This window comes from Pelmatolapia mariae, linkage group LG16_19 (assembly GCF_036321145.2).
Source record: "Pelmatolapia mariae isolate MD_Pm_ZW linkage group LG16_19, Pm_UMD_F_2, whole genome shotgun sequence".
Lineage (NCBI taxonomy): Eukaryota > Metazoa > Chordata > Actinopteri > Cichliformes > Cichlidae > Pelmatolapia > Pelmatolapia mariae.
The window spans coordinates 7,667,042-7,694,853 of NC_086241.1; the positions used below are offsets into that span (position 1 = coordinate 7,667,042).

The window sequence follows — 27,812 nt, forward strand, 5'->3', positions numbered from 1 at the left end:
GGCTCCTTAAGCCTGACAGGTCTCAAGAGTGAGACCCGGCTAGCTTACAGTATATGACTAGCTGGCAACGAACTAAATATGCATCCCTGCACTTCAGGGCCTCTGAAGGGGTTGGCCACCATTCTTGGCTCTCTGCAAACAAGGCAGAGTGCCCACAAAAGCGGATACTTTATTTAGCCATAAATGATTTCCATACAGAATCTGCACATTTGTGAGTCTCTTCATTACCCTCCTCAAGCTCCTTATATTTCCTGACCAAATTCTGGACCTGCCACTTATAATATTTGTATAGTCTATGTAAATATGTGCCAAATGACCTTTTGCCAGGCATTGCAAGCAAATATTGTGTGGTGCAGCAGCAACAGCAGAAGAGTAATTATTTGAGCTGTGAATGTTTTTAATTTGGGTGACTTCAGTATAATTTTTTATGATTAGATGCCATGGAGATGGCACTTTGGGGACCATGAAGTCAGAAGTGAATTGTGACATATTTGAATTAAAACTATAATCTGATATTTAGAATACCCTTATACTGGTATCATTACTAAATGTTGCCAATACAAACAAAGGCAAAGGTGTCATTAAAAAGTTCCAGTATGTATAAAAAATTTACCTCGTTCTTCTCATGCACCTCCAGATACCATTTCTGTGTCTGCTACTTTACTTCCTCGAAGTCCTGTTATGACAACTCACATTTTGAATTTGCAATTTTAATTCAAGACAACGATTGCAGATCACTAACTTCTGTTTCAAACTGTCCCAACTTAGCTGGGTCTCCTGCAATGAGCCAGTAACTAAAGTGCAGTTTGCAGTTAAATAATCCAGTTGTCTGTAATCCACAGTTTCTGAGCTCAAAAAAGACACATCAGATCAGAAAAAATGTTGTTTTCGCAGTACTGTGCACTGTCCTCCAGGATTGTGCTAGAGGAAATATGACAAGAAACACTTGCTCTGAGGCAAGTTGTTTAGCAATAGCAAGCAGCCTAACTTGCTGGATTTGGCTTCCTGCAACTTGATCCTCATTGATTGACAAAAGTGCAAGAGGATAGAATTGGATTTCCATCAAATCATTAAAGTAGCAGGACCACCACTGTCCTGAGTCACACAAGAAGATGACCGTGAAGGGGAGAACTGCCAGTTTTACTTTTTTATTCATTAATTAATCAAGTGTCAGAGGTGAACACGGGGAAACTCACATGTCGGTGATGAGAGAAGTGGAAGAACATGGGGAACACAGCTGGGACGAATAATGACACAGTGGAAGTAAATCAGAACACACTGAACACAGGAAGAGAGACTGTCAAAATAAAACAGGAAACACTAAGACATACTTAAACACGTGGCTTGACACAGGGCTGGGAGGAAAGAGCGCACATGGGAACATGACAGAGTGGGGGCACAAAGGGAGGAAAGAAAAAGAGGGAAACATGGAAACAGTTAAGGGAGACGAGGCACAAAGGGAGAGAGAGACATGACTACCTGGGGAGAAATGCACATGACAGACAGGGGAGACACGGAATGAAACACAAGGAGGGGAACATGGGAAGAGAAAAGGGAGACGAGGCACAATGGACCTGGAAAACGAGGAACACAAAGACAAAGACGCAAAGGGAACCTAATAGACAATAAACCATGAGCTGCAAAGACAAGAAAAACTTAAAACATATAAAGAACTAAACTCAAAGCTAAACTGTAGAACTTAAACAGTCTTTATTATGGGTTTTTTGTGATTTTTGTATTATAAACTCAAAATGCTGGGTCAAAAACGCCCTGACATGAAGGGAGTCAAAGGAAATAATGATTCATATTGTTATGAGTCACAATGGACATTATAAAACAGAACATTGATTTTATATTAATATTCTAGGTACATTTTCCTGATAATTTTCCTGTATTTTCATTTTGGTTACATTTTGAATATTTGATCATTCACACTGTGAGCTTGGGGGTGACTTTTGTGGGCAATCAGTCTACTTCTTCCTCTACCATTCATTCAGACTGGTGATCTTCAAGTAATAAAATGTGAACATAGCAATGAACCACCTTTGTCATCCACTCATGTTGAAGTTTTTTTTTTCCTTTTTTTGGAAAAGAAACTAAGTCTCAACTAGGAATGTGTACTGCCAATTAGGACTCCAGGTATAAAGACATCACCCTTCGTAACACCGTTATTATCTCAATTAAATTGTTTTGTGGCATTTAAACTAAACTAAAAACAGAATGGAATGCAAACAACCAAGTAAGAAATGCAACGTAAATCTGCCTTTTGCCATGTAAGCTAGAAAATTTCAAAATATCTTGCCTCAAGCACATTTTATTATATGTGATATTTAGATTGTTAATTGCAGCAGGATAATTATAGATCACGATGCTGTACGAATTGACTAAATATTACAATGATCTTCACAGCCAATTCTGATTATTGTTATTGTTATTTGTTCGTTATTTGTAATTGTTATTTATAATATCCCATATGTGAATAAGAGGTTGGAGTCTGTGTACATGTTGTAAACATTGAAGTTTATAGAAAAAAAAATGATAACATACCTTCGACTCTTAAATAAGATCTGTGACAAAATTGTAAGAGTTGACTTTCTGGTGAAAATCTGTGTACAGATACAAAGAAGAAAACTGTAAAACTGTAAAGCTCTCAGAGTTCCCACATTGTGCAGCTGAAGTTACAACTATAAATTTTAATTACTGTTCTTCAAAGTGTTATAGAATCTGATTAAACCCACCTGAACCTGTGTGGTTATCATCTTGAAAATGTAACATTTACGTTTCAGGACTTGCTGCTGAGATAAATTCAACTGAACCATCTGCCCTCTAATTGAGTTTGATTCTGGCTTGTGCTACTGTTTAACCACACCCATGTGTACAGATTGGGTCATAATGTGCACCTGTACCTTGAAACGGAGTGTGGGTGTCAGTGTCACTGATACAAAGAAGAAAACTGTGTGTTACATTTGAATCTCTTTTCTGCACATGCATGAAAAGGAGATATATTTTTTCATTTTTACAACAGCTTCTTCTCTGTAGCAGTAAAAGCTTATTGTATGATATTAAAGAACAGATAACTAAAAAAAGCAAAGCTGAAATAACAATAAAAAAATAATAGCTATATTATAATACAACAGATTTATTTCCTGCTAGAGGAAATTTATGATTTTAAAACGAACATGGCTAAATTTCAACATCAGTAAGGCCCACAAATCTTTTCCACTTTGCTTAACCCTTGTCTTACAGTGGTGCTTGACACACCTCAAAACATAGTGTAATGGCACATTGGGGCCGGCACACTTAACAGAAAGAGCAATCATTACCTACCCTCTCCAAATCATTTTAGTGCCTAAAACTAACCAGCAAGAGAAAGTAAAAATAGAAAGGGGTGAAAAGGAAAAAAAATCAACACTCTCAGCATGCTCTGGCAACCTGTCAGCTCAGTTAAAGGTGCAGGTCTGCCACCTCACACGAAGAGTCAAGCAACACCCGATATATAAGGAAAACATTATCATTTGAGGTGAGAGGAATAATGTCCAACTCCCACATGTCCTTCACTGTGAATACAGATGCAAACACCCCCTCAACACTCAGTCCATAACTGCAGCAAACAAACGTGCCAGTGTATGTTTAACTCTGCTGTTTAGTATAGTGACTGCAAGCATGTGCAATACTGCATGTATGCAGCATTGCTTATTGACTGATTATGTACTGTATTCTTTTGGATGCTTAGATTTTTTTGTTTCTGCTCAGCAGTTTATCTCCAACGCACATTTCACTCTGCTGATACCAAAAAATGATGGCAACCCTTCCTTTCACAGCCTCTGAATAACTATTTGCTTCATAAATATATGTAAATAATAGCATCTTGTTAGGCAATTACTACTGTAATAAGAAGGCAGATCTAGATAAACAAATGGAAATACAAGCACTGTATACTTGTGACCAGGTTAGTAACTCCTGTTTAATTACTTCCTACAAATGTAGGCATCCAGTTCTAGAAAATTCCTCCCCTGTTACCAACATTTTATATACAATATATTCTCTTCCTGAGTTTAGTTACTAGCCGCTATAATGATAATGGAAATGAGATTTTCAGGTAGCTCCCCAATAATACATTAAATTTTACCTCATATTTACTAGGTAACTCCTTAGTAAGTAGTGTGCTGTATAAAGAAGAATGCCTCCCTACATGTATAATCTGGTTACGTTCCTGTTAACTCAGTCAGTGATACCATGACAATGGAAGCACTTAATGCAGCAGCAGGTGGAGCTCCTAATCAAATTTAAATAATGTTTTTTGCACAATCTTTTAACATTACCATTAAAGCAGAGATCATATTTGAAGTCATTCATGGTGTAACTAATACACTCTGAGGAACACTGTATGATAATCCTATTCATGAATCTTTAAATGAGTTCAGATTAATATAATAATATGCTTATAAAGCAATTATCTGGGTAAAAATCAGCATTAATGTGGAAAATTTCAATTTTTTCCACAAACAAATCCATAATTCAAATTTCCATTTGCCTGATCTCACTTCATCTCTGGAGGACTGCAGTTCCACTCTGACAGCAAACTGGCAAAAACAAGTGCATAACACAATAAACAGGGAACATTTTGTGATTAAAATAGTGCTTACTGTTAGCAGCAGAGTGCACCTGAGCCCATCAAACAGTCTTTTCTCCACAGTTCCTGTTGGTTTCTTCTTTTAGAAAAGAAGGGCAGCTGTGACTTTGTTATGCAGAAGAAACTGTGTGAATCTTTTATGGTGCTTGCAAGAAGTTATAATAGAAAATGGAACACTGTTCATTTATCGCACCGGAAAACTAATGCTGTGCCTGCATTCAAAAGCAGTGAAATTGCTTGTTGCAAATCACCTTACGTGTCTTTCCCCACTCTTCCATTCTGTATGCTGCAGGAACATCTTGTTGTCGGTGAACTAAGCAGGCTTCATAATGAGCTCTGTGTGCTTGATGGGACTGACACAGAGATTTAGAGGTGCTATCTCCTCCTGAGATGGACGGAGTAGATGTGTTCATCATGAAAGTGACAGCCTGAATCTATGGAGAGTAATGGCATACCCCCGCACCACTGTCTCCAGTTGTCTCGTGAATTTATCATAATCATACTCTCTCTCTCTGCTGTACTATACTGGTGCGTCAAAGGTTTCCATAGATCTCTGCCCATTTTTTTTTGGTTTTTTTAACGGTCAGCATCCTTCTGACATTAAAAAGGACATTTGTCAGAACTTGTACTGGTACATTTACTTTTTGAGCTGGTGATTTTTGAGGAGTATCGATTGCTTTTCATTAGGACGTGCATGTTAATGAAGTGCAGTGAGCAAAGAGTGCTAATTACCGCAGTCATCCATTAGCAAAAGCATTCAGGAAAGTTGATCTCTGAAACTACGCAGAAATGCATTTAATGAGCCTCATTCGTCTTTTCCGCACTTGTTACTTTCAAATCAATAGTAAAAATGGCTCAGTACATCTCAGAACTACAAATGAATGTCTGTCATCATGGAAAAAAAACAAACTGTCTTTCTTGTCGCATGGTCTTTGTTAGCAGTTGGTAAGCTCCGTTTATGAAAACCTACAAGCTCATCTGATTAGTGACTGTGTTTTGATGGTGTTTTTAGTAGCACAGCTGTTCAGAAGCCACCATGTGAACTATACTGCAAATGAGAATTGGCAGTCTAGATTTTTTTTTAATATAGTTGTTTAACCCTTGCCTTGAGAGTTTTTAAAAAGAATTTTAATGATTACAATGCAAATGCCTGTGGCAGTTGGAGGGCACTGTGCTACTTTGTTATTTACCATCTAACAAAGCTACCAAAAAGGAGAAGAAAAGAAAAAAATAGTTTTGCACAAATTGGAGTGAAAATGTAATTTGTTCAAAATAACTCCTGCCTTAATCAAGCCAACTTTAGACTTTAGTTAAAGCTGACATTCTTGCTGAAATGTTAGATTTTCCTGTCTCTCCTATATCTACCTTTCAGATAAGGGAGCATAGTGTTTCTCTGCTTTTAACAAGCAGCTAGATCGTCCTTGAGGCCTTTCATAGAGGCAAAAACAGATGACGCCAAAGAGAAGGCGGTCAGGTCACTGTGCTCCAAAAGCCTCCACCCTGCCTGACCCTTTCAGGCCTTTCAAAATAGTTAGACCTCACCAATAGATGGATCAACTCCCAAAAAAAATCCATCACAAGGCTAAAATACACCAGTCATACTGGAAATTAAAAAAAGAAAAAACTGCACAGATTGTTCGATTTTGCACACTCAATATCTTCTAAAATACATTTGTGGGCTTTCCACAGCATGTAAGAACTGATATTTTGAACATTTTATACATCTTTTTAATTTTTAATTTCCCAGACATTTTCCTCATGTCTCTGCAAACCATATTTATGTACCAGTACCAAGTTGTGACAGCATCAGGATGACTCAGGTATGAGAAAAGCACGAGTTAATTTTTTATGCTTTTTGTTAGTCTTGATTGAGCAGTAGACTCTACTACTGCGATATTCTAAGACAGCTAAAAGGAATTATTCACAAGTGGCAAGTAACCCCAGTCTGCTGAGAAGACACTACCACACAGCACATTCAAACACCTCCCTGCTGTCTGAAACAGTCTCTCCAAACATCCTCCCAACTCATGTGTCACCCCTGGCTGACAGTCTTATCAGGGAGTCATCACAGAGCTGTCACCTATGAGGGGCGTCTCCTGAATGATGCTGACGTCTTTTTTGAAGAAGGGGAAGTTTCTTTTTTCCTTCTTGGGGAATTCTCTTTGGTAAAGAGAAGAGGAAAGTCCAAATTAAGAGTGAAGGCTGGTGGCTCCACATAACTGAGCTTTTACTGCAGGGAATGAAGGAGCTCTAAAGCATTTATCATATAGCCCTTGGGTGTGCTTACTCTAATATTGTTATGCTAATGCTGCAACTGATTAGCATGCCGAGACACTGCGGTATTGGACCATTATCTCAGTGAATCCTTAATAAAACGCTCTGTGAGTGGATTTTCTCTGGTCATTTCTAAAATGCTGAATTGTGAAGCACTGAAAAGTGAAAAATATATCTGATTTTCAAATGCTTATATTATTATTATCAATTCAGTATTATTCCTGAGAGGGCTGTGCTTTGTCCTTTTGTTATCTTTGATTATAAATGATCAATTAAAGATTATTTACACATTACATTCTGACACATTTATATTTGTAATGGCAGAATTTTCTTGTACAGCTAGATATCTGAAACCTTTAAATGGGAAATCAAGTAGTATTTGTACTATACATTGTAGGAAATGGAGTACTTTTTTTGCTTACAACATTTCAGTTTAATTTTGTGTGACATTAGTCATTAGTCCGCGGAGGGCTACTATACTCTAGCACCATTACTACAGTAGCACAAAGCAGAAAAGCAACTTCAAAACATCTACTAACAACTTCTGTCATGTGCTATCATCATAGGACAAAGCTATTGCTTTGTGAGGACAAGCTGTCAGTTTGTGCGTAGACTGTAGACAAAGGACCCAATTGCAGAATGTCGCAGGTATAATATCAAGCAAAAAAAGGAAAGCCGGGTGGATCAAAGTTTCAAACATGATCCAAAAAGTCCAAACAGAGACATAAAAGATACCAGGAAAAGCAATTTACAAGAACATGCGCCCAAACACTCAAGGTTATATAATGGGCGCTTGGAGTACTGGAGACAGGAAAGAAACCACACTAGATAAAGTCTCGATCAAAGTAAAACCAGAAAAACCTAAACGACATAAAGCTAAACATGCATACAAGAAGATTTACACTAAACACGGAGACTGTGAGAAAACTAAATACAAGAGAAGCAAACTCAAAAGAGAAGCTGAAGATAAATAAACACTCAAAATACAAAATTTGCACTATAACAGGCACCCAAAACTAAAGTGCAAACTAGACAGGAAAAGGTACTCAAATAATAAGATAAAAGTAAAGCTCATCATATGAGAAACAGTGAACATAAATCTAAACATGTGATCACAAAACTGAAACCTGTTACATAAAAACAACAGAAAAAAAAGATTGACCAGTGGGATAAGACATCAACATAAACACTATAATAATATTAATAATAGCTCATGCTTCACTATAATATAATATAATATAATATAATACAATATAATATATGATATGATATGATATGATATGATATACAGCTTTTTGTGTAGTTTATCATGCTAACAACATGAGATTTGTGCTTCTGTTCACTGGGATTAGTTGATGATTCTGCTGAGGGAATGTCCTGTATATTTGACCAATACATCCACTATAACCTAATCTTTATCCTTGTGGATAAATCATGTGTGGAACATGTCCACTTATTTATAAATGTAAAATGTATAGAAGTACTCTAAGTGCAAGTCTTCGGTCCCCAAAATCATCAAAGAAACATCAAAGTTCATTGTTCAGTTATTCAGTCTGTAACCTCATTGTTTCGGTTTACTTTCGCTACTCTCAAATAATTCCTCAGTTTTCCATCCTCTCTTAGTTTTTCTCACTTTTTAAGTTTTTATTTATTAGACGTATCAGATTACTGCAATACAAATCTATTCCTGAGACCAATTTGTTGTTTTCATATTTTTTTTAATGGCAACTGCCAGGCTTAAGTGCCACTAATACAATCCAATCACAGCTCGTGTTGCCCCAGAGTGTCAGCTGCATTGTGTGATAAAGTACTCTCATCATAGGTTCTATGACAGAATAGTAAAGCATTGTTTCCATTTCACTGTAATTTATCAAAAACTGAAAACCATCCCGTGTTATTGCTGTCACTGTCCAATTAAATACAGAGAATTTGAGGCTGCACAAGTATCACAGGTCTACAGATGAAGTAGAAGCACACTGATGAAAAGCAAATCATTTTTTTAAACTGCAGCTATATCCTTGGTATAAACAATAACTAGTTGTCAACCCTCGGAAAACAAAATTATCAGCATTTTACGTGAAAATTAAAATTTCTAGTAAATTAGACTTTTCTCTTGCTTCAATAGAAAGCCAAAAGGTTTCATTAACTTTTCTTCTCTTTTGTGAATGAAAGCAGAATTACCAATTAAAAGAACTAAAGCACTACCCTGCAATCAACAGTTCAGCTGCCATATCCCATTGGAGACTATAGTTTCCTCACCAAATTGATATATGCTGTTTATGTGCAAATAAGACAACAATGCAAACATTTCACACTGTTATTAGCAGTCTCCAAGAGAATAAAGACGACTAAAATACCATGAAAAATGTTAAAAATATTTTGTGGTGTGTTTTCTACGTTAGTCTCAGAATGTGCATTTGCTTACTTCTTGGCTGCTATTATTAATGAGAAAAATCACATTTTTTGTTTGTGTGTTTGATTTTTAGGTCTACCAGCACTCTTTCCTGGCATCATACCTCCTCTACAATCTATACACAAGGTAAGGAAACATAGAAATAAATCCTAAATAATATAATGGGATGATTTCTTTTTCATTTGAACATCCTTTAAGAGCACCAGTGTCACACATCTTAGGACAAAAATGTCAACATGCTATCTTTAACAGATGAATATAATCTTATATAATATAGGTTAAAAGTTAAACTGATGGTGCAGAGCTAATGTTCACCTCACTGAGATTTCAATGACAGTGTGTCAGTGATTGCTAGACTGATTTTGTGATACTTTTATCATTGGCATTACATCAGGGAGGTGCGGGAGCTCAATCCTCCGGAGGTGTCTGATTCAGTGCTCCAGTTTGCTTCATGGGGTGTTCGGGGTCAACAGCTGGTAAGTGACTATAGAGCTTTATAAAGGTCACTAAATCTTAAAACAACCATGCTTGAATTATATTCTTAATCTTTTATTGATTCAGTGGTCAGTTTACCTCAGGATTTATTCCCTTGGTTTCCATAGACTTTCTTGGATGCTTGGTTTATTGGTTGTCACATTAGCTAAAGCAATGCGCTAGCTGTTCTTCCTGAAGTCCACCAAAAATGTAATGTTGATGTAAAACTGTTGTTAAAGGATTTTATACACAGCCCCACACTTTCAGAGGCTCAAAAAAAACTGAATAACTGATTGATGAGCAGTTTCGTTATTCACTGAAGCTCTCAATATGAGGTCCACAGGAATGTCAATGCAAATTAGAGATGCAATCACTGGGACAAAGAAACCTTAAACAAATCTGTCACAGTGATAGCAAAAATTTAAAAGTGATAAAATCATGAATCTGGTTCATTCTTTAAAACAAGAAATGGACACAACAAGGACCCCTTCACAACATCTAACTGAGTGAAGAACATTCTTGAGGAGGGAAGTGCATCATTTTCAGTCTACAGTCCAGAGATACTTTTATGAATGGAAATACAAAAGGCGCCAAAACACTGGATACACTCAGAAACAAGAAGGCAAGATTAGAGTGTGCCAGAGAACATCTGAAAGAGCCTGCAGAGTTCAGAAAGCGAAAACAATCTTTGGAGAAATGAAACCAAGATGAACTTGTGTCAGAATGATAGCAAGAGGAAACTATGGACAAGGAAAGATAAACAAAGCAAAGCAAAGGCTTCAAACTGGACACATTCAAAACCAATTCATTATTCAATATCTATTTAACCACTGATTGCAACTCGTTAAATGTAACTTATCACACTTCATCTTCTAAGGTCTGCATTTATTCAGTATGCATCTCTTCCTCAGCGACTGCAGCACAGCACAGATCATTCCAGCCCATAATTCTTTTCATCTCATAAATATTACAGTTAAACAAATGCATGCAAAATATTCACAATAAAATCCTGCCTCCGGATATGAAAAACAATGCAATAAATAAATCATCCTTGAAGAGTCAGAAATCATAAACTATATGAAATGTAATTTGATATACAAGTTTAAGCTTTTCCAGTGACCACCAGGAATGAAAATGAACTATATTCCATCCCATCATGAATTTCTTAACATTGCTTTAGGCTTCAGGCATTTAGCAATAATTGAGACACAAACATAATGTCATTCATTTTCAATCAGAAATGAAAAAGATTTTTTTAGCATCTCCATTTAGAATTGTTGCTTTTAGATCATTATGAAGTCAAAGTTTTGATAAGTCATTATAGGAAAAAAAATTACTGTAATTGGCTTGTTTTTCTCATTTTTCTCTGTGAAGTCTAGCCCCAGTGCAATCAAAATATTTAGTATTTTGGTGTTTATTTTTGTATTTATTTATTTATATCAAAAACTAACTAACATTTTTCACAACAAGTCCATTTTGCCTCCTTCAAATGTATATAGTTATGATTATTACTAATGATGAGATAGATCTCAGAGGGTCAAACTGTTAATATTTGTGGATTCATAGATGCAACAAAAGCTATTCAGTCCAGAATGCAAAAAAATAAATAAAAACAACAACCAAAAACAAAAAAACTAGAAATCCAAACCCACACAGGGAATGATGCAAAGCATCGAGCACCGGGGGAAGGACACAGATGCTTCACAGATGGACACAAATGAAGACATGGACTAAAAGGAAGGATAGCATTATACACACACATACACACACACTGAGGAGGACTGAGTGAGAATCTCGAAGGAAAGCAGGCATGGTTGAAGATAATCAAGACAATAGCAGGGAATAAGTAAAAGTCAAACACGAGAGACAGCAGCAAACTATCAAAGCAAAGCAGGAAGTGGACACAAAGAGAAGGAAACTCACACAAAATAAAATATAGAAGAACACTGGAGAGGCAAGAGTGATGTAGATTTTCTTATTATTTCATGAATCATGTTTTACAGGGTTAAGACATAAGATTAGGACAAAGGTCCAAAATATAATCAACACAAGAATTCACCCTCAAAAAATAACAGCCAATGCTTCAAATACTGGAATACAGAAACCCAAAATCGAATCTATTAACTAAGCATTCAAATCCTAAACCATCAGGACCAGAATATAAACTAGTTTTTGATATTTTATACATCACACAATGATGCAATCAGTGGAGAAAGAAAAAACCGAAAGATCTGTGAACAGAATGAGATGGAGCCCAGGCCTTTATGCATGCACAAAGAAAAAATCAATGTTTAATTTGCAATCTTACATAATATTGCTTTATCGTTGCTGTAATTTATGCCACATATGAAATTTTCTTTGCTCAGCAGGGAAACAAAAAAAACAACAAAACAAAACCCTGAATAAAGATTGTTTGTGACTTGAGAGAACAGACAAACTACCCTTAAACCAAACAATTATTGTGAGGAGAAGTCAGTTTCACTAATCAAGCTGTTGCTGAAAGACATCTTGTTGGGCGACCGGACCTCTCTGTGTGAGTAATGCCTCCAACGTGCAGTGCATCATGCACCGAATAATCAGTCCATTATTTTCTCCAGTGCAGACAAGGAAGGTAATTAAGCATTCGATAGCATATTTATCTCGTTTCCTCAGTATTTATACCTGCCCCCAGTGGAACCTGTTCACCAGGAAGCCCTGCAGCAGTGTGTCACGGTGCTAATGACAAAGTAGTTTTCATTACTTATGAGCTCTCCCACCATATTTATCTGTGTTAGATGAGCCACTCTCTGAATGTGTTTTTATCAATGGACCAGTCGCAGTGATCCTTTACCTATTTGTTCAGTGGAGGTGTTCCATCACCTTGGCCCAAAAAGAAATTGTGCCATAATTTTAAAACTAGTACATGTCTAAAAAGCAATGCATCTTAAAATACATGAAATAAATCAAGCTTGGGGACGTAAATACAAGCTGGTATTATTTTTCTCTTGCTTCCATACATTACAGTATCTTCTCTCTTTTGTTTGTTTCTTCCTACATTAACTTTATTTCCTCTATTCCACAGGTGTACATATTTGAAAACAACATCTACTACCAAATGGATGTTCAGAGCAGCTCGTGGAGGCTCACGTCATCTGGGGAGGAGGGGGTTGTCTTCAATGGCATCTCAGACTGGCTCTATGAGGGTAAGTATGAGGCTACAGGGTCGCAAACTGCCACAGAAAAGTTTCTGCCTTTTAGTTCACAGCTACTATTCTGTAAAATTCTGCATGCCTCTTCAAGAAATCTTTGTAATGAAAGTACAAACACTAAGATAATTTTTTTATGGACTACATTGTTTTTGTTTGATTTGTACCATCTTATCTTAATCTACTATACTATACTTAATGTACTACTATCTTTTCTTTATCTATTATTATCTTAATGTTAAATCCTAAACATATATTAACATCCTATTATAAGAAGTATGTACCATATCTCCTCATCAACAAGCAGGCCAATCTGAATGAAACGTTCCACAAAAATTGTCAGACATTTTCCTGTTGCTGATGTTGTTGAGTTGTGTATTCATCATCCCCCTGCAATCAGCAATGCAATTTTGTTCGAGTCACCACTAAATACAGACACTGGCCTGCAGGTTTGGTGATAACTAGTTCAACTCACTCAAAGGACCTTCAGAGAACTTCTGTCCAAACCTTCTGCCACTTTTAAGCTTTATAGTGTTAGACTTTTCAGAGTTTCATTGTGTAGCTCTTTGCTGATGTTTTACATAAAATGTCTGTTAAAACATTTATTTTTAAGTGCTGAACAGACAGATATTACCTTCAGACAGATATTTACCTGGTAGAGAACAAAAACAGAAAAAAGACGCTGAATTTCAAACTCATTGGTCATCATGGAGAAATTATAGGAGAAATGGATGTGGTAGTCCCACTCAGCCTTAGTAATGTGCAATAATGTACAGTAACCATTTATTAAGAAGGCAACATGTATGCAGCTGTGGAAAGAAACCTCTATATGGGCAAAAGGTTCTTCAGATCACTGCTGATGAGATCGACATGAGGTAACAACAGAAGCAAACTGATTTTAGAAGTCCCTAACCTAAGTCTTCTGCAGTCTGTCATGTATGCTGGCACTGGACTCAAAAGGCAGGACTCTGAACTGTGCAATCAAACAAGTGGGTTTATTTACAACACCGGTGATATGTACATATGTACAGTGAGACGGGGAGAAGAGGGGTCCAGGGATTCCAAGGCTAGGTCCAGGGGTGGGAAAAGGGGAACAGACGCTCACACTCCACTATGTACAATCCAAATCCAGATTCCACACCGTCCACTCCCACACTGCGCTCACTCTGGAGAGTGCATGCTCAACTGGGAAGGGTCCAGGGAAGACAGGTTCAGGTCTATACAAGGGAGATTGAGACAGACATCAGAGAAACACTCAGGAACACAGGGAGCTCAACAAGAGACTAAGCCAGGGTACACTAACACTAGTAAGTACAATGCTCCAGTGAGGCACACCACTCCTACCAGGCTCCTTAAGTATGGTTGGTGTTTATCAGCCGTGATGAGCCACAGGTGCGTGTGCATGTCTGTGAAGATCAGGTGACCACTGGAGGCAGGCAACACACCCCAGGACAGCCACTGGTGGATCATGACATAATCTTTTACAAAAATAAGCTTCTCTTCATATACAGACTTCAACTGCCCAAAGATCAGGACCAAAATGAGTGTTTTATTGTAGCAGATCCTGGATACAGTTACAGTTTAAGTTCAAACCAACCTGATAGGACTATTATCTGTGTGTTTTATTATTTGAGTTTGTTTTATTGCAAATGCATCCAAATAAATTCAAATAATATTTTTTATTTTTATGCAGTAAAACTCTACTACTTTGTTTAAAGTCTCACCACTTTTAATTTAATTTTAAAAAGTTGGTGTAAAAATCGGAGTATTGTGTACATCGCATTTAAAAAAAAAAACCTCATTAAACTTCCATTTCTTTTGACTTGGGCTTTCAGATTATTTTGGTTTGTCTTTGCAGAGATGGTACTGCACACTCAGGTGGCCCACTGGTGGTCACCAGACGGCTCCAGATTGGCTTACCTCACCATCAACGACTCCCTGGTCCCTACCATGTTCCTCCCCCGTTTCACAGGCTCCCTTTACCCTAGAGGGAAAGAGTATCCTTATCCAAAGGTGGGACTCATAAAAGTCAAGCTGAAGTATACACTGTGTTTAATTATAAAATTAAAGGTAGTAAAAACTTATGACATCACTGCTCTGATGCTAGGCTCAGACGTGCTGTTTAAAAGACACGTCCACCCAGAATAACATGCATTTAGAGTAGTTGGTACTGTATAACCAGCTGACTCCACTGTAACCTGAAAAGAGGATAGTGTTCCTTTTATTGCAGCTATATTGTATCAAACCGGTGCGATCAGTAATACAGCTACTGGCTCTCTCCTTAAGCTGATCCATAAAGGTTAGCGAATCCTTTTGTTGTTTAATTCATGCTAGCGCTGACTTGCTCCCTTTGAAGAGGGATGGCTGCAGGGATCTGTGGCACTGGGAGGGAAACAAGCATGATACGCTTCAGCAAGGCAAGTTAACACACCTCCCATCTCTTGATGTGGATGTTTAGCGTATCAAATGCCTTTTAGATGGGAGATTGGTTGAGGAAAACTGTCAGAATGAGGGTCATAAGGTGGAGGGCAACCTCATTTGTTGGTTTAGACCTGACCACAGATGGGGAGGAATGGAAGGAAGATGTGTTGTTAATGAAGCACTGCTCCTGATCTTAGAATTGCCCATCCAGTGAATAAAAAAAAACTACATTGACATTTTGTTGCTTACATCCTTGAGAGAGGTCAGAGTTGAAATATTATGGGACTAAATGAAGCAGAGATTTAATTGCTTTCTCATTCATTTTGTCTTTGGGAGCAGTGATGCTTCTCGGCAGTCTGACAGTTATACCTCTGGGCCAGTCACTCTGGGATAAATTTGTGTGGGTGTCTCCTCTGTGAGTGAATACATGGTAAAAAGCACACCCCAGTGGGAGTCTTTTATGGGCACATTATTAATAGTGACAAACTGTTCCACATTGCACCCTGGCCTATGCTAGATTTTCCTGACCAGCCTCAATGTGTGAACAACAAGGCCAAAACTATGCCCCAGAGATGCACATTGGAAATGCAGTATTAAAGTTGTCTGTCTCAAGAATTGTATCATAACTCAGTCCACAATCGATGATAATGCTATGGTTTATGTTTATAGGCAAATAATTTAAAAGAAAAATGAGCCATTAAGCAGCCTGTGTGGTCTGTTGGATTTTGGGAGTGTAAGTTTCTGTACAAACAGGTCATTTGAGCTGAAAGCTAAGCAGCTCACAATAAAAATGTTTGCATTTATGTGTTGTTTTTAATATTCATCATCTCATTTTATCATGTTAGCATGCTTAAATTTGATAATTACATTGATAGTAGATGGCACAGTCCCACTCCTGACTTAATGAATCATTAGTCAGAACTGCTTAGCAACATATTTGAACAAATCCAAAGTATAAGTTTTAAATGTGCACGGTTAAAGTTGTGATCAGGCAGATTATAACTGAAGCCACACTTTTTCTGAACACAACTGAGCAGTTGTGGTGCTCAAAGTATTAAAGCAAATCTCCTAAATGGGATATAAAATTGCAGTTTGACAGAGGGGATTTTTGTGAGTGCTTGAACAGTTTAGAGGTAGATGTTGTATGCTTAAAGGTAAACCAGCACTGGTACAGTTGCATATGCAAATTTTGCTAAAAGCATGGTTTGCTAATGGTTTCACTGCTAAAGGAACAAATAAAGTAGGTATCTAAAGAAATATATATTGATCGTTAACAGCTGCAAACAGATTAACAAGTGTAATTAATGTAACAAATATGATAGGATACAGTTCACTACTGTGAGAAATTGGCAACCAGTACAGACAGTATACTACCTCTCACCCTATGAGAGGAAGGGCTAAGCTACACCCACCTTCCAACTTGATATTTTATGGCCAGAATAGCCGGGGTGTTTGTACAGCGAATCCAAAAGCAGAAAAGGGAAAGACGGAACTGAATCAAACTGAACACATACATGGGAAACATGAACCTGAGCAGCAGTGATGGGAATAACGGCGTTACAAGTAACGGCGTTACTTTTTTCAGTAACGAGTAATCTAACTAATTACTATTCCTATCGTTACAACGCCGTTACAGTTACTAACAAGGAAACGTGGTCCGTTACTATTTTTCAACAAACAGACGGTTGAAGCTGTGTTCAGCTTACCGCATCTTATATCAGTTGCACGAAGGTAGCTGACTATGTAAGTACAGCTTTAAGCAGCTGCGCGCTCCCGCGGACGGTAATCACGATCACTGTCTAGCACAACACCTGGAGCTAAGGGGGCAAAACAATCGCATGAGTGCTGCTGCTTGACTGAGGAAGAATAAAGTAGTCGTGGTAAGCCAATCACATGACCACTTCAAGACAAAGCAACAAGGTGATATATAAAAGTTTTAAATTGTGTTGATGGGCCACGTAAAACCAGAGTCATGATAAACAATATATATGCGGCGTTTTTTCCTCAATAGTTTCGCCACGTTAGCGCTAGCAAGCACTCTCTGCTTATGAGCAAAAAAAACAAACAAACAAAGAAATTATTTTTTTGGAGTGGCATCTTATTGAAGAACAGCTGATTGTTTTGTAAATAGTTTGAAATGGTTATTTAAAAAATCAAGGTAAAAGGTAAATGGATGCAAATAACTTTGTTGTTTGCAAAACTTGTGCATAGGATTTTAAAATTGACAATTTATATTTGCATTTAAAGTTATGAAATATGATTCATTAAACATGTTTGTGGTTGTTACCGTAAAAAATATAACTTTTTCTACTCTGATTTTATGGTTTTTGTCTGATTTTAGATCAATTGTGTTAATACAGTATGTCAACATGAAAACATAACTGTAAATTCAGACACGTGAGGTTGTGCTGAAAAGAATGATACCAAACAAGGCAAAGTAAATAGTTTTTAAAGGTCAAATGTGGAGGGAAAATCAAAAGTAGTAAAAAATGGCCAATTATACCCTGGACCCCAGAGGGTTAAACGTTTTTTTTTTGTTTGTTTTTTAAAGTAACGCAATAGTTACTTTTAGAATATTGTAACTCAGTTACTAACTCAGTTACTTTTTTGAAGAAGTAACTAGGAACTATAATTGAATTACTTTTTCAAAGTAACTTGCCCAACACTGCTGAGCAGTAGAAATAAAACTCTGTGACATGACTTGACGTGGAGACAACAGACAACCCAACAAAGAACAGAGGGAGATAGAGGACTTAAATACACAGGAGGGTAATGAGGGAAGCGGAAACAGCTGGGGAGACACAGCTGACACAAATGATCATGACACCACAGGTAAAAGTAAAACTACCACACTGAACATGGAAACACTAGACCTTTTCAAATGAAAACAGGAAACATAGAGAGACACAGACATGACAACCAAACTTGACAATAGGACGTGGAACACACAGACATGAATTACATGACAGACTCGGGGGACGGAAAGGAACACAGGGAGAAGAGAGGGAGAGTGAAACACAAGGGGAACCTGCATAGACAAGGAGCTCACACATGACAAACAGGAAAAGACTCATGAAGACTAAGACATTAATGAAACATAGACTACAATACCACTCAACTAAACCCTAACTAAATAACAACACAAGAAGTTTGCATTAATGCAGTCTAACATAAGAAAATCAAAAATACAAAATAAACTCAAAATGCTGGGTCACAGACCTGGCCCCTGACAGGATAAGTGCTTAAAAAATGGATGGATGCACGGATGGATGGATGGATGGATGGATGGATGGATGGATGGATGGTCAAAATGGTTAACTATGACTTAGAATTGCTAAACACAAAATTATAACAAGGCCACCTCAGCTAAAAACATTAAAGTTGTTGTTGAGGGTTTGGGGTTTTGGCTGAAGGGACCTTAAGATAAAAGACAGTTGGTAATCATCTCTCAATATTTTGATTGTCACTGGTTACATAAACTATAAAGTAGTAAGTTACTGGGTTACAGTAGTAGAAAGTATATAAAAAACATTACTCTTGCTAGTTTTCAGATGTGCTTATTTCATCAAATTACTGCTCTATCATGTCTTACCTCTATGTGGCAAATGTGATCAACAGAACAGGATGGAGTTTTTCCCCCCAAAAAATGTATCTTCACAAGAACAGAAAGTGAAGGATTGGAGAAGACATGAATTACGACAAATTACTGTCATCTTTGTGATGTGTTGCTTTGTATTTTTGAGATTTCCTTTGTCATATAGACTAATGAGCTCCATTTTTGAAGGATGCTTAAGTGAAGGGAAACAACTGACATGCCCAAGGGGCTGCACAGTACACAGCACAGTTTGTTGTCTACCTTTTTAATATTCTCATTGTATTCCCTTGTGAAGTCCTATTGGCATAAATGAAAGCATATAAAAATAGCAAACAATCACTCAGTGTTGACTCTGATCCCTTCGTTGTGTGCAGTGTATTGTGGGTTTTTACATCAGATTTGATTAGGCTCCTGAATGTAATGATAAAGTTATGGTGTGTTCACTTTAGATGTGCCAAATCAATCCGTCTGTCAGACTCTATGTCGTCACCCTGGATGGCAGCGCTCTCACAACTGAACTGAAACCTCCTGACAGTTTTGAGAAAAGGTATGACTTAACCCGTTTTTTGGACGTTAACACTAAGATTTTGATGATTCGGGCTTGTTTTAGACACAATTTGCTTGTCTTCCCTAGTGAGTTCTACATTACCATGGTGAAGTGGGTGACAAAAGAGAGACTGAGCGTGCGCTGGGTGAACCGAGCTCAAAACATGTCTATTCTCTCACTGTGTGATGTAACACAAGACATCTGTACAAAGGTTAGAAACCCAATTATCATCGATAATTCCTTAATCTTCAAAAACATAGTAAATATATAGAGGTTTTATAACCTTATTTATCTTTTCAATTCAGAAACATGTGATGACATCGGACAAGTGGCTGGATCATCAGGTGAGGACTTTAGTCAGTGGCATCCTAAATAGTTTTTTTCTTCATTTTTTTTGTAAGAAATGGTTTTAAGATACTTCTTACTTTTAATTTAATGTTATGGGACACATATATTTTAATTCTATATATAGCTGATTATATATATCTATACATATATCATCTAACAATGCTTTGTATTTAGCTTGCAAAGATTAGAGGCATTTTCTCCACCCAGTAACGAGTGATAACCTCATTCATTTCCCTTAGATTGAGAGCCTCAGCAGAAAGCTAACAGTTGCTCTTTCTGACCTGTAGCTGTGAACTAGAGTTTTGCTTAGCTTCTAGGTGGTTCTTTAAAATATGAAGTAGAGCTCTTTAGCAGCTCTGTAGCTGCTGAAAGATACATATAATAATTACTTGTCACCCTAACAAATACTTCCACAATGTAAAGGTTGGGCTGCTATCTTGCTAGCTGACCTTGCTGACATCACTGTAGGAGTGGATACATTCCACTTGTACAGAAACTAGATTTTCTGTTCTCCTCTTTTGTCACGAAAAAGTTAACCTTTTAACAGTGATACATTGCTCATTTGAATAAACAGTAAAAGAAAGTAATAAATACCTGATCTTATTGCACTGCACTGATCTTACTTAGGACCTCCAAACTAGTGACTGCAGATGGCTGCTCCTCTCCAGGCCTGGTTCTGCTGAAGGGTTCTTCCTGTGAAAGGGAGTTTTTCCTTCCCACTGTTGCCAGAACACTTGTCCATAGGGCTTTATCTGATTCTTGGACTTTTCTCTGTATTACTGAAGGGTGTTTACCTTACAATATAAAGCTCCTTGAGGTAACTGTTGTTGTGAATTGGTGCTATATAAATAAATAAACAAAGTGAATGGAAATATGGCAGATCAATGGGGATGCAAAAATGATAAGGTGGCTATAATGACCGATTCTCTTATAATCATTTTTTGTAAGACGACAAAAAATGACAGCATTAGGTTTCCTTCTAATGCTGTCATTCTATTTGAAATTAAACTAATGAAAGTGAAATGATGCTCCAGTTATTTTCTTCGTAATGACATCATCCATTTTTTGTTTCTGTTTTTTTTTTTCCTAGAGGGAGGAGCCAGTGTTTTCCAAGGACTGCACAACATTATTCATCACCATGCCCTTAAAGCACGGTGGCAGCGGGACATTCAACCATATCACTATGATCTCCAACCAAGTAAAACTTTTAATGAAATGAATACATTTACTCGGGTGTTTTCACTGTTTCCAGTTAAAAGCTTTATGTTGTGCTTGTTTATTTTTGTTCCCTTATCTGTCATACCCACAGGAAAGGGCTTACAATTATTCATGCAGTTCATATGATTCCATTTTGAAGTCTCATCATTTTAAATTACATCCTAACTGCATTTCCTGAAACACCAGATACTAAAGAATACATTTACTTGAAAAAATTAAGCACAGTGTTATATGGTAGTTCCACTGGAAGCAATGGATACTGTGTGTCAGATTAATGCATCTTCCTGCAGAGATAATAAGCAAAGTAAAAGTCTGAGATTGAATATAAGGGTTAGGTAGAAAAGTTAACACCTTTAGGTACACAGAGTGCAATTGAGGTCATGCTAACATAGTTTCTCTGTTTTGTTGTGTTCTTTCTTACTTTTCTCAGTCTGACAGTCAAGAAGTAAACATGCGTCACCTGACCTCAGGAAGCTGGGAAGTCTCTCAAATTCTGGCCTATGACGAGGGCACAAACTCTGTGTAAGCATAAGTTACTGACACTGTAAGATTTACACTATGATAATTCTTTGCAGCTGATTAAGTTTATGTCTTTCAGTTATTACCTGAGTACAGAGACAGGAGCTACTCAACATCACTTGTACAGGTACCTCATCAATTACTCAGTTTTCTCATGAAGACACAATCACACATGAAGCAACTATATGATGTTGTGGAAATACCTTTAATTGGTTTCTTACTAAAACTTAGTTTACAAAATTCTAAGCAGACTAGTTAAGACACAGGCAATGACATCACCCACTGGTTTTTGAACTCTGTGATAAGACTCCATGATAACTTTCAGCAAACGTGAAGCCATTCTTTTTTTCAGTGTTTCCAAAGAGCCTGTGGTATTAAAAGAAAAAAACAAAACTGAAGCACAGTCTTGTTGGATCGGCCTTTGTACCATTTTTTTTTTTTTGTACAAAAGAGTTGTTTAATAAATGATAAAGACTTATCCAGTGGTTATAAAATAGAGCAACATTTGCATAATAACAACAGATTCCAATGAAATCGATAACACTGCTGATTGAAATGTTAGATATGCACTTGAAGCCATTTATTTTTTATTTATTTTTTTTTTCTTTCCGCCTGTCCTGTTTGGTTCTTTTGCAATCAGAATTATTGTCTAAAGGCAAAGAAAGATGCCCAAGGATTTACTTTACTAAAGATTTACTTTACCAAATGGACCATCCTGGCCTTGCCGTATTGGTCTATTTGATTCACCTTTGCTTTTATTGTTTATTTTATTTTATTTTCACTTGCTACACACGGGACAGACATGACTGGGGGAAAGAAAAGAGAGAAAGAAAGAGAGATAGGGAAAGAAAAACAGCGGGGAAGAGGAACGGTGATAAAGGGCAAAAAACAAAAACCAACAAAACAAACAGACAAAAAATACATAGATCAATCACCTGGATCACCTGTTGAGAAAGAAAAAAGAGAAAACAAGCAAAAAAAGAGAGCAATATAATAAATAACATCATCGCGATAATCTATGTGAATATAACAGTAAATACTAAATATTGAATATTATTGTGCAGCACGTAGGATCAACAGCGCACAGTGTGCTTTGAGGTAGGAGCAAAAAAGGGTGTAGTTTGTGTGTGTGAGCACCCGTGTGTACACCTGTGAGCATGAGCGCGCTTGTATTTAAAAGGTTCCTTCATGTAATGATCTGCTAGAGGGTGTTGGGAGCCACAGCCCCATCCTCCAGGGCATGAAGCAGGTATGAAGGAGATCCAGGCCCCAGACATCCAGAGGCCCTCAGAGCACAAGAGACCAAGGAAGACCAACAGAGGGGCAGCCGTGCCACTATACCGGAAAGAGCTGAGGAGAGTCCCAGATGAGGGGTCACTCAGCAGCCGCGGAGCAGAAGCCATGGGGGGGTTGCAGTGACGTGCCCGTGAGCTCCGCCGGCAGCCAGCTGTGCCAGAGCCCCAGGCCGAGAGGCCGAGGGCACCCCACCCCCGAAGGGGACTGAGCGAGCCCCAGGCTCCAGACCCCGACAAGCAGCCACCAGGAGTGAGCTGGTGCGTACCTGGACGCCCATCCCCGGACACCAAGAACCACCAATGCACCGACGTCTGAGCTGAGGAGAGTCCCAGATGAGAGTCCCAGATGAGGGGTCACTCAGCAGCCGCGGAGCAGAAGCCATGGGGGGGTTGCAGTGACGTGCCCGTGAGCTCCGCCAGCAGCCAGCTGTGCCAGAGCCCCAGGCCGAGAGGCCGAGGGCACCCCACCCCCGAAGGGGACTGAGCGAGCCCCAGGCTCCAGACCCCGACAAGCAGCCACCAGGAGTGAGCCGGTGCGTACCTGGACGCCCATCCCCGGACACCAAGAACCACCAATGCACCGACGTCTGAGGGCGTCTGCCACTGGCAGGGGGAGTGGTGGGGGGAGATAGGTCTCCATACCTTGGAGGGCCTGAGATGTCCATAGAGAGGTGGAGTCTAATACCCGACCTGACATATAGACACAGACAAACAGGCACACTCAAATACAAACATCCATACCCACCCTCATGCTCTCATATGCAATTACTCAGCACTCACCCAATGTGGAGACAGACATAAATAGACACTGTACACACAATCACACTCCCCAAGCGTACTCAATACCCCAGGTCTAGGTACCCTTGCCCCTGGAGGGGGAAAGTGCACCCAGACCCAGGTAGTGTTACCCTCTTCCCTGGGGTGGAGAGAAGCAGACCGCCCTGACTCCGCAGCAGCAGGGAGGCCCCACATTCCAGACCCCGATTGGACGGCCAACTCCTCCTCCCAGCCCCCCCGCCCCAACAGGCAACAGAGAACGGGGGTGTGTGAAGACTCCAAACCTCCCTCCGCCAGCTCATATGTAGTGTTGATGCATGTGTGTTCTAAGGTGCATTTAAAACCCAGGAGGGCATGGAGCTACCTGCCAGAGAGCAGCAGGTAAGCGCATAGCCCCTCCAGATAGCCCTCAATTGTGTATTTAAAAGTGAGAGGTGGGCAATGGCGCCAGGGGTGAGGTTGTACACCCTGATGGTCTTCTGGATGCCGTGTAGCGTGCCCACCCCCAAGGTCCTATATGTATGTGTTATGAGAGTGTGAGTAATGTGAATGTCTAAGTTGTGAGATAAAATTGAGGCACAGGCAGCCAGAAGGGGACAGAGGGGGGGATGCCTCCTCTGCACCCTGGTGACACACCTTTACCCCAAGGCCCTGCATGTGTGGGTGATTGTGGTGGAGCAGGAAGAGGGAGGCAGCTGGAGATGGGGAGGGGAGGAAGGGAGGGGCAAGTGGCCCCTCCCTGGGGCCAGCTCCCCCGCTGACCCCAGTAGGTACCCCCATACTCTGCAACCCACCAGGGCAAGGGGGCCCAGGCCCATCCGGACTGGGGCCCAGTTCAGCAGCGCCACCCAGCCCCACAGAGCCTGGGACAGCCCACCCGACCCCACCACAGAGAAAACTGCACCCACTACACAAGACAATAGGCACCCAGGCTGAGTTCTTCCTCCACCCCTCCTATATCCCCTGGAGAGAGGAGACCTCCTGCAAGATGTAACAGCCTCCCCCACCAGTTGAAGAGCCCCTCAGGTGGCTCGATGCACTGGCAGCACCCCGCGCCACGGCTGAGCCCCCATATACCCACCCACCCACAACCCCGGCGACACACCAACCAGGACCCAAGCCCCCAAGGCCCAGCCAGGGCCCCAGCCTGGAGACAGAGCACCCCCAGAACCCCACGCCCGCCCCGGACCCACCCAGGGGCAGCCTTTGTACAATTAACCAAAAACTATTGCATTGGACACCAGGCAGGTTAAATCTAGTGGAAATCTTTTGGATGCCATGTGACCCGGTGTAACCCTGTGCAAAACCAAAACTGGCATTTTTCAATGTGGCTTGCATATGGATTAAAGAAATAAAAGTCCACATGCTGAGGTGATAGCTCTAGACAACACCAAAGCACCTGCAAATATCTGCTCATCTAATAGCAGAAGATCCAAAATAGGAATGTCACCTCTATAAGAGGTTGAAGGAGAATGGCCAGACTCGTTGGAACTGACAGAAAAGCTACAATAGGCTACAGAAGCCTTTGGATGTTATATTATTACCCGTTACTACTGTGGTGAGCAAAAAAGCAGTTCAAACTGAACAACACATCCAAAGTTGAGGTTAAAGGGCTACAACAGCAAAAGATCATGTTATCTTTCACTCTTGTCAGCTACGAACAGAAATGTGAAGCTGAAGTGGACAGCTTTAGAGTGAAAACTGTAGCCTGGTCTGATGATTTCTGCTGGGCGGCAGATGGTATGTCAGCATCAAACAGCATGAATCCATGAACCAAACATGATCGGTGTCAACAGTCCAGGCAGCATCAGTATAGTGATCCTTATAAAGTGCTTGGTGAATGTACAGATAGGAAAATGTAGCTTTCTCATCCTCCGCATCAAACCAAAAATGATGCAACATTTTCTTTTATATTTTTGCACCCAAATCTCCAAAATTCTAGTTGATTCGCTGTTATGAAAGCATGGCAGTAGCAGTAATCTAGCTTTGTGATGAACAGATTTTATTCTGCACTCTGGGGGTCCATAAACTTTGCTAGAACAGTCAGAGCAGTGAGATAATGATTTATAAGCTAGTGAATAATATCAGTGTAAGAAACATGATAAAAATATGTCATTTCTCTTTGTGTGTAAGAATTTAATGTCATACATTAAAACAGTTGAATGAAAGTCAATTTCATTAAATTACCATGTCTTACTTTTCCTCATTTTATCTTTTGTCTCTAGCTAAAAAGACAGCTTATAACTCAGAAAATATAAATCATCTATACTAGACTTGTTTTGTTCTCACTCAGCTATGTTGTTCTCTTTAAACAGGGTCTCCAGTGTGGATCCATTTCATAAAGAATGCCTAACCTGCTCCCTTTTCAAATCAGCATGCTCCTACTATGATGCTGTGCTCAGTCCCAACTATCAGCATGTTCTTCTCAACTGCAGAGGTAGCGCATGTAGCATTAACACCATATCCAAGTGCTTTATATCAAGGTTACAATATCTGAGCAGCTGAATCTGTGTGACTTCACAATGTATCTTTACTGTTCTTCTAGTTGCCATTTTGGCTCCAAAGTGGGGAAAAATAAAGTTTAGTTTTCCTGAAATTTATTTTATGCTCTTAGGGGCTAATGAAAAGAAAAGGTTTTCAAAAAATGATATGATATGAAAGATGAAATAATGTGGGTAGAGGCTTCAGTAAAAGTGAAGGTGACTGGACAGTCTTGATTAAATTAACAGCATGGTGACAACTAGAGTTCAGTTCTGTGTTGAACTGAATAACAAAAACTGTACAATTAGTAGTAAATTCCAAATAATAACAATAATCATGTGTTCCAATATACAGGTAAAAAATACCTCTAAATTTTACTTTTACTTTTTATTTGCAAATTTTGAGCACATTACAGAGTTCTAAAGTGCGTCATGTTCAGCATATCTACTCATTTCACAATGAGCACTACTATTAATGCATATTTCTTATTCCATAGGACATACACCTCATTATTTCACATTATGCGCACAAACCAAGAGCATGGAAAAAAAGCTACACTTCAACTTTACTAAAATATTGAGAGGTGGTTAAAGTGGGCCAGAACTGTTCACAATGGCATTCCAGCACCTTCAGTTAACAATATTACTGGTTAGTGACTTTTTTTTATATTTTGCAGACTGCCAGCATGGAGATACCTGATTTTTAATAAGAAAATAATGAAATCTAGACTCTTTTTTCCTTCTCATCCCTGATGAAAGTTTCAGTTGCAGTGCTCAGCGTCTAGCTAGTCATACAACTTTCCAAATAGCTCAACAAGTATTGCAAATATCTACCAATTCTTACATTTCTCTAGCAAAATCTTCTATTGACAATCTGTGCAGTCTAAGTAGCTTGGAAAGGAAGTGACTGGACGGGACTGAAGCAAGATGTGAGTGGGGGTTGAGGCACTTGGGAATGGATCTCAGAAGCGCATTGTAGGTGGCAGACACTTGGTGTCTTAAGTCATACCCTCTATCCAAAGATCACTGTTCATAGTGGACATGGGTTCTTTCACTTCTCTTTCAAACCATCTGTCTTCTCAGTCCAAAATGTGAACATTGGGATCTTTGAAAAAAGTGACCTTTATCCTTTAGATGCAGATGAACAGCTGAGTCTTATCCTGTCAAGGTGGCTTTTCTATGTTGTACCATGTATTTATGGAGTGGATGTTAGGTTTCTCCCATGTAGAGGTCTGAGCACTCCCCACTGCACTTCACAGCATGCACTATGTGGCTTAGCTTGTGTTTGGGAACTTTGTCCTTGGGATGAAGCAGCTTTTGTCTTAACCTCCACTAAGGTTTAAATACCTGGGACTCTCTCTCTAGTTTAAGAACTGAAGAGGCTTCTTGAATGAGAGGGAAAACATCTTCAACTTAAGGAAGTCCAGGGGAAACTTAAAGAAGTCCAGTAACTCAAGCTCCTTAGGAAACACTGATCTGGATGACTGAGAATCTGCACAGAGACAAGCTATGCAGTTTGTCACAAAATGTGTCTGCTAGCGAAATGTATGAAGCAGGCTGTGATGTTTACTGTGTATGTCAAGGGTAGCAGAATTTTATATTTAAGGTAATGATGCTAGTTAGATGCACCAAA

General features: G+C 39.1%; 1 protein-coding gene across 2 annotated transcripts in view; it reads left to right on the plus strand.

Moving 5' to 3' along the window:
• Window positions 1-27,812, plus strand: part of LOC134644215 (inactive dipeptidyl peptidase 10-like) — a 141,141-nt gene that overhangs the window by 99,095 nt on the left and 14,234 nt on the right. For both annotated transcript variants that reach the window (XM_063497023.1, XM_063497021.1), the window contains exons 6-16: window positions 9,394-9,446; window positions 9,715-9,796; window positions 12,856-12,976; window positions 14,838-14,992; window positions 19,445-19,542; window positions 19,630-19,753; window positions 19,848-19,886; window positions 20,981-21,088; window positions 21,539-21,630; window positions 21,707-21,754; window positions 26,015-26,136. In XM_063497023.1, coding sequence (XP_063353093.1) covers window positions 9,394-9,446; window positions 9,715-9,796; window positions 12,856-12,976; window positions 14,838-14,992; window positions 19,445-19,542; window positions 19,630-19,753; window positions 19,848-19,886; window positions 20,981-21,088; window positions 21,539-21,630; window positions 21,707-21,754; window positions 26,015-26,136 — 1,042 coding nt within the window. The remainder of the gene's footprint in view (window positions 1-9,393; window positions 9,447-9,714; window positions 9,797-12,855; window positions 12,977-14,837; window positions 14,993-19,444; window positions 19,543-19,629; window positions 19,754-19,847; window positions 19,887-20,980; window positions 21,089-21,538; window positions 21,631-21,706; window positions 21,755-26,014; window positions 26,137-27,812) is intronic.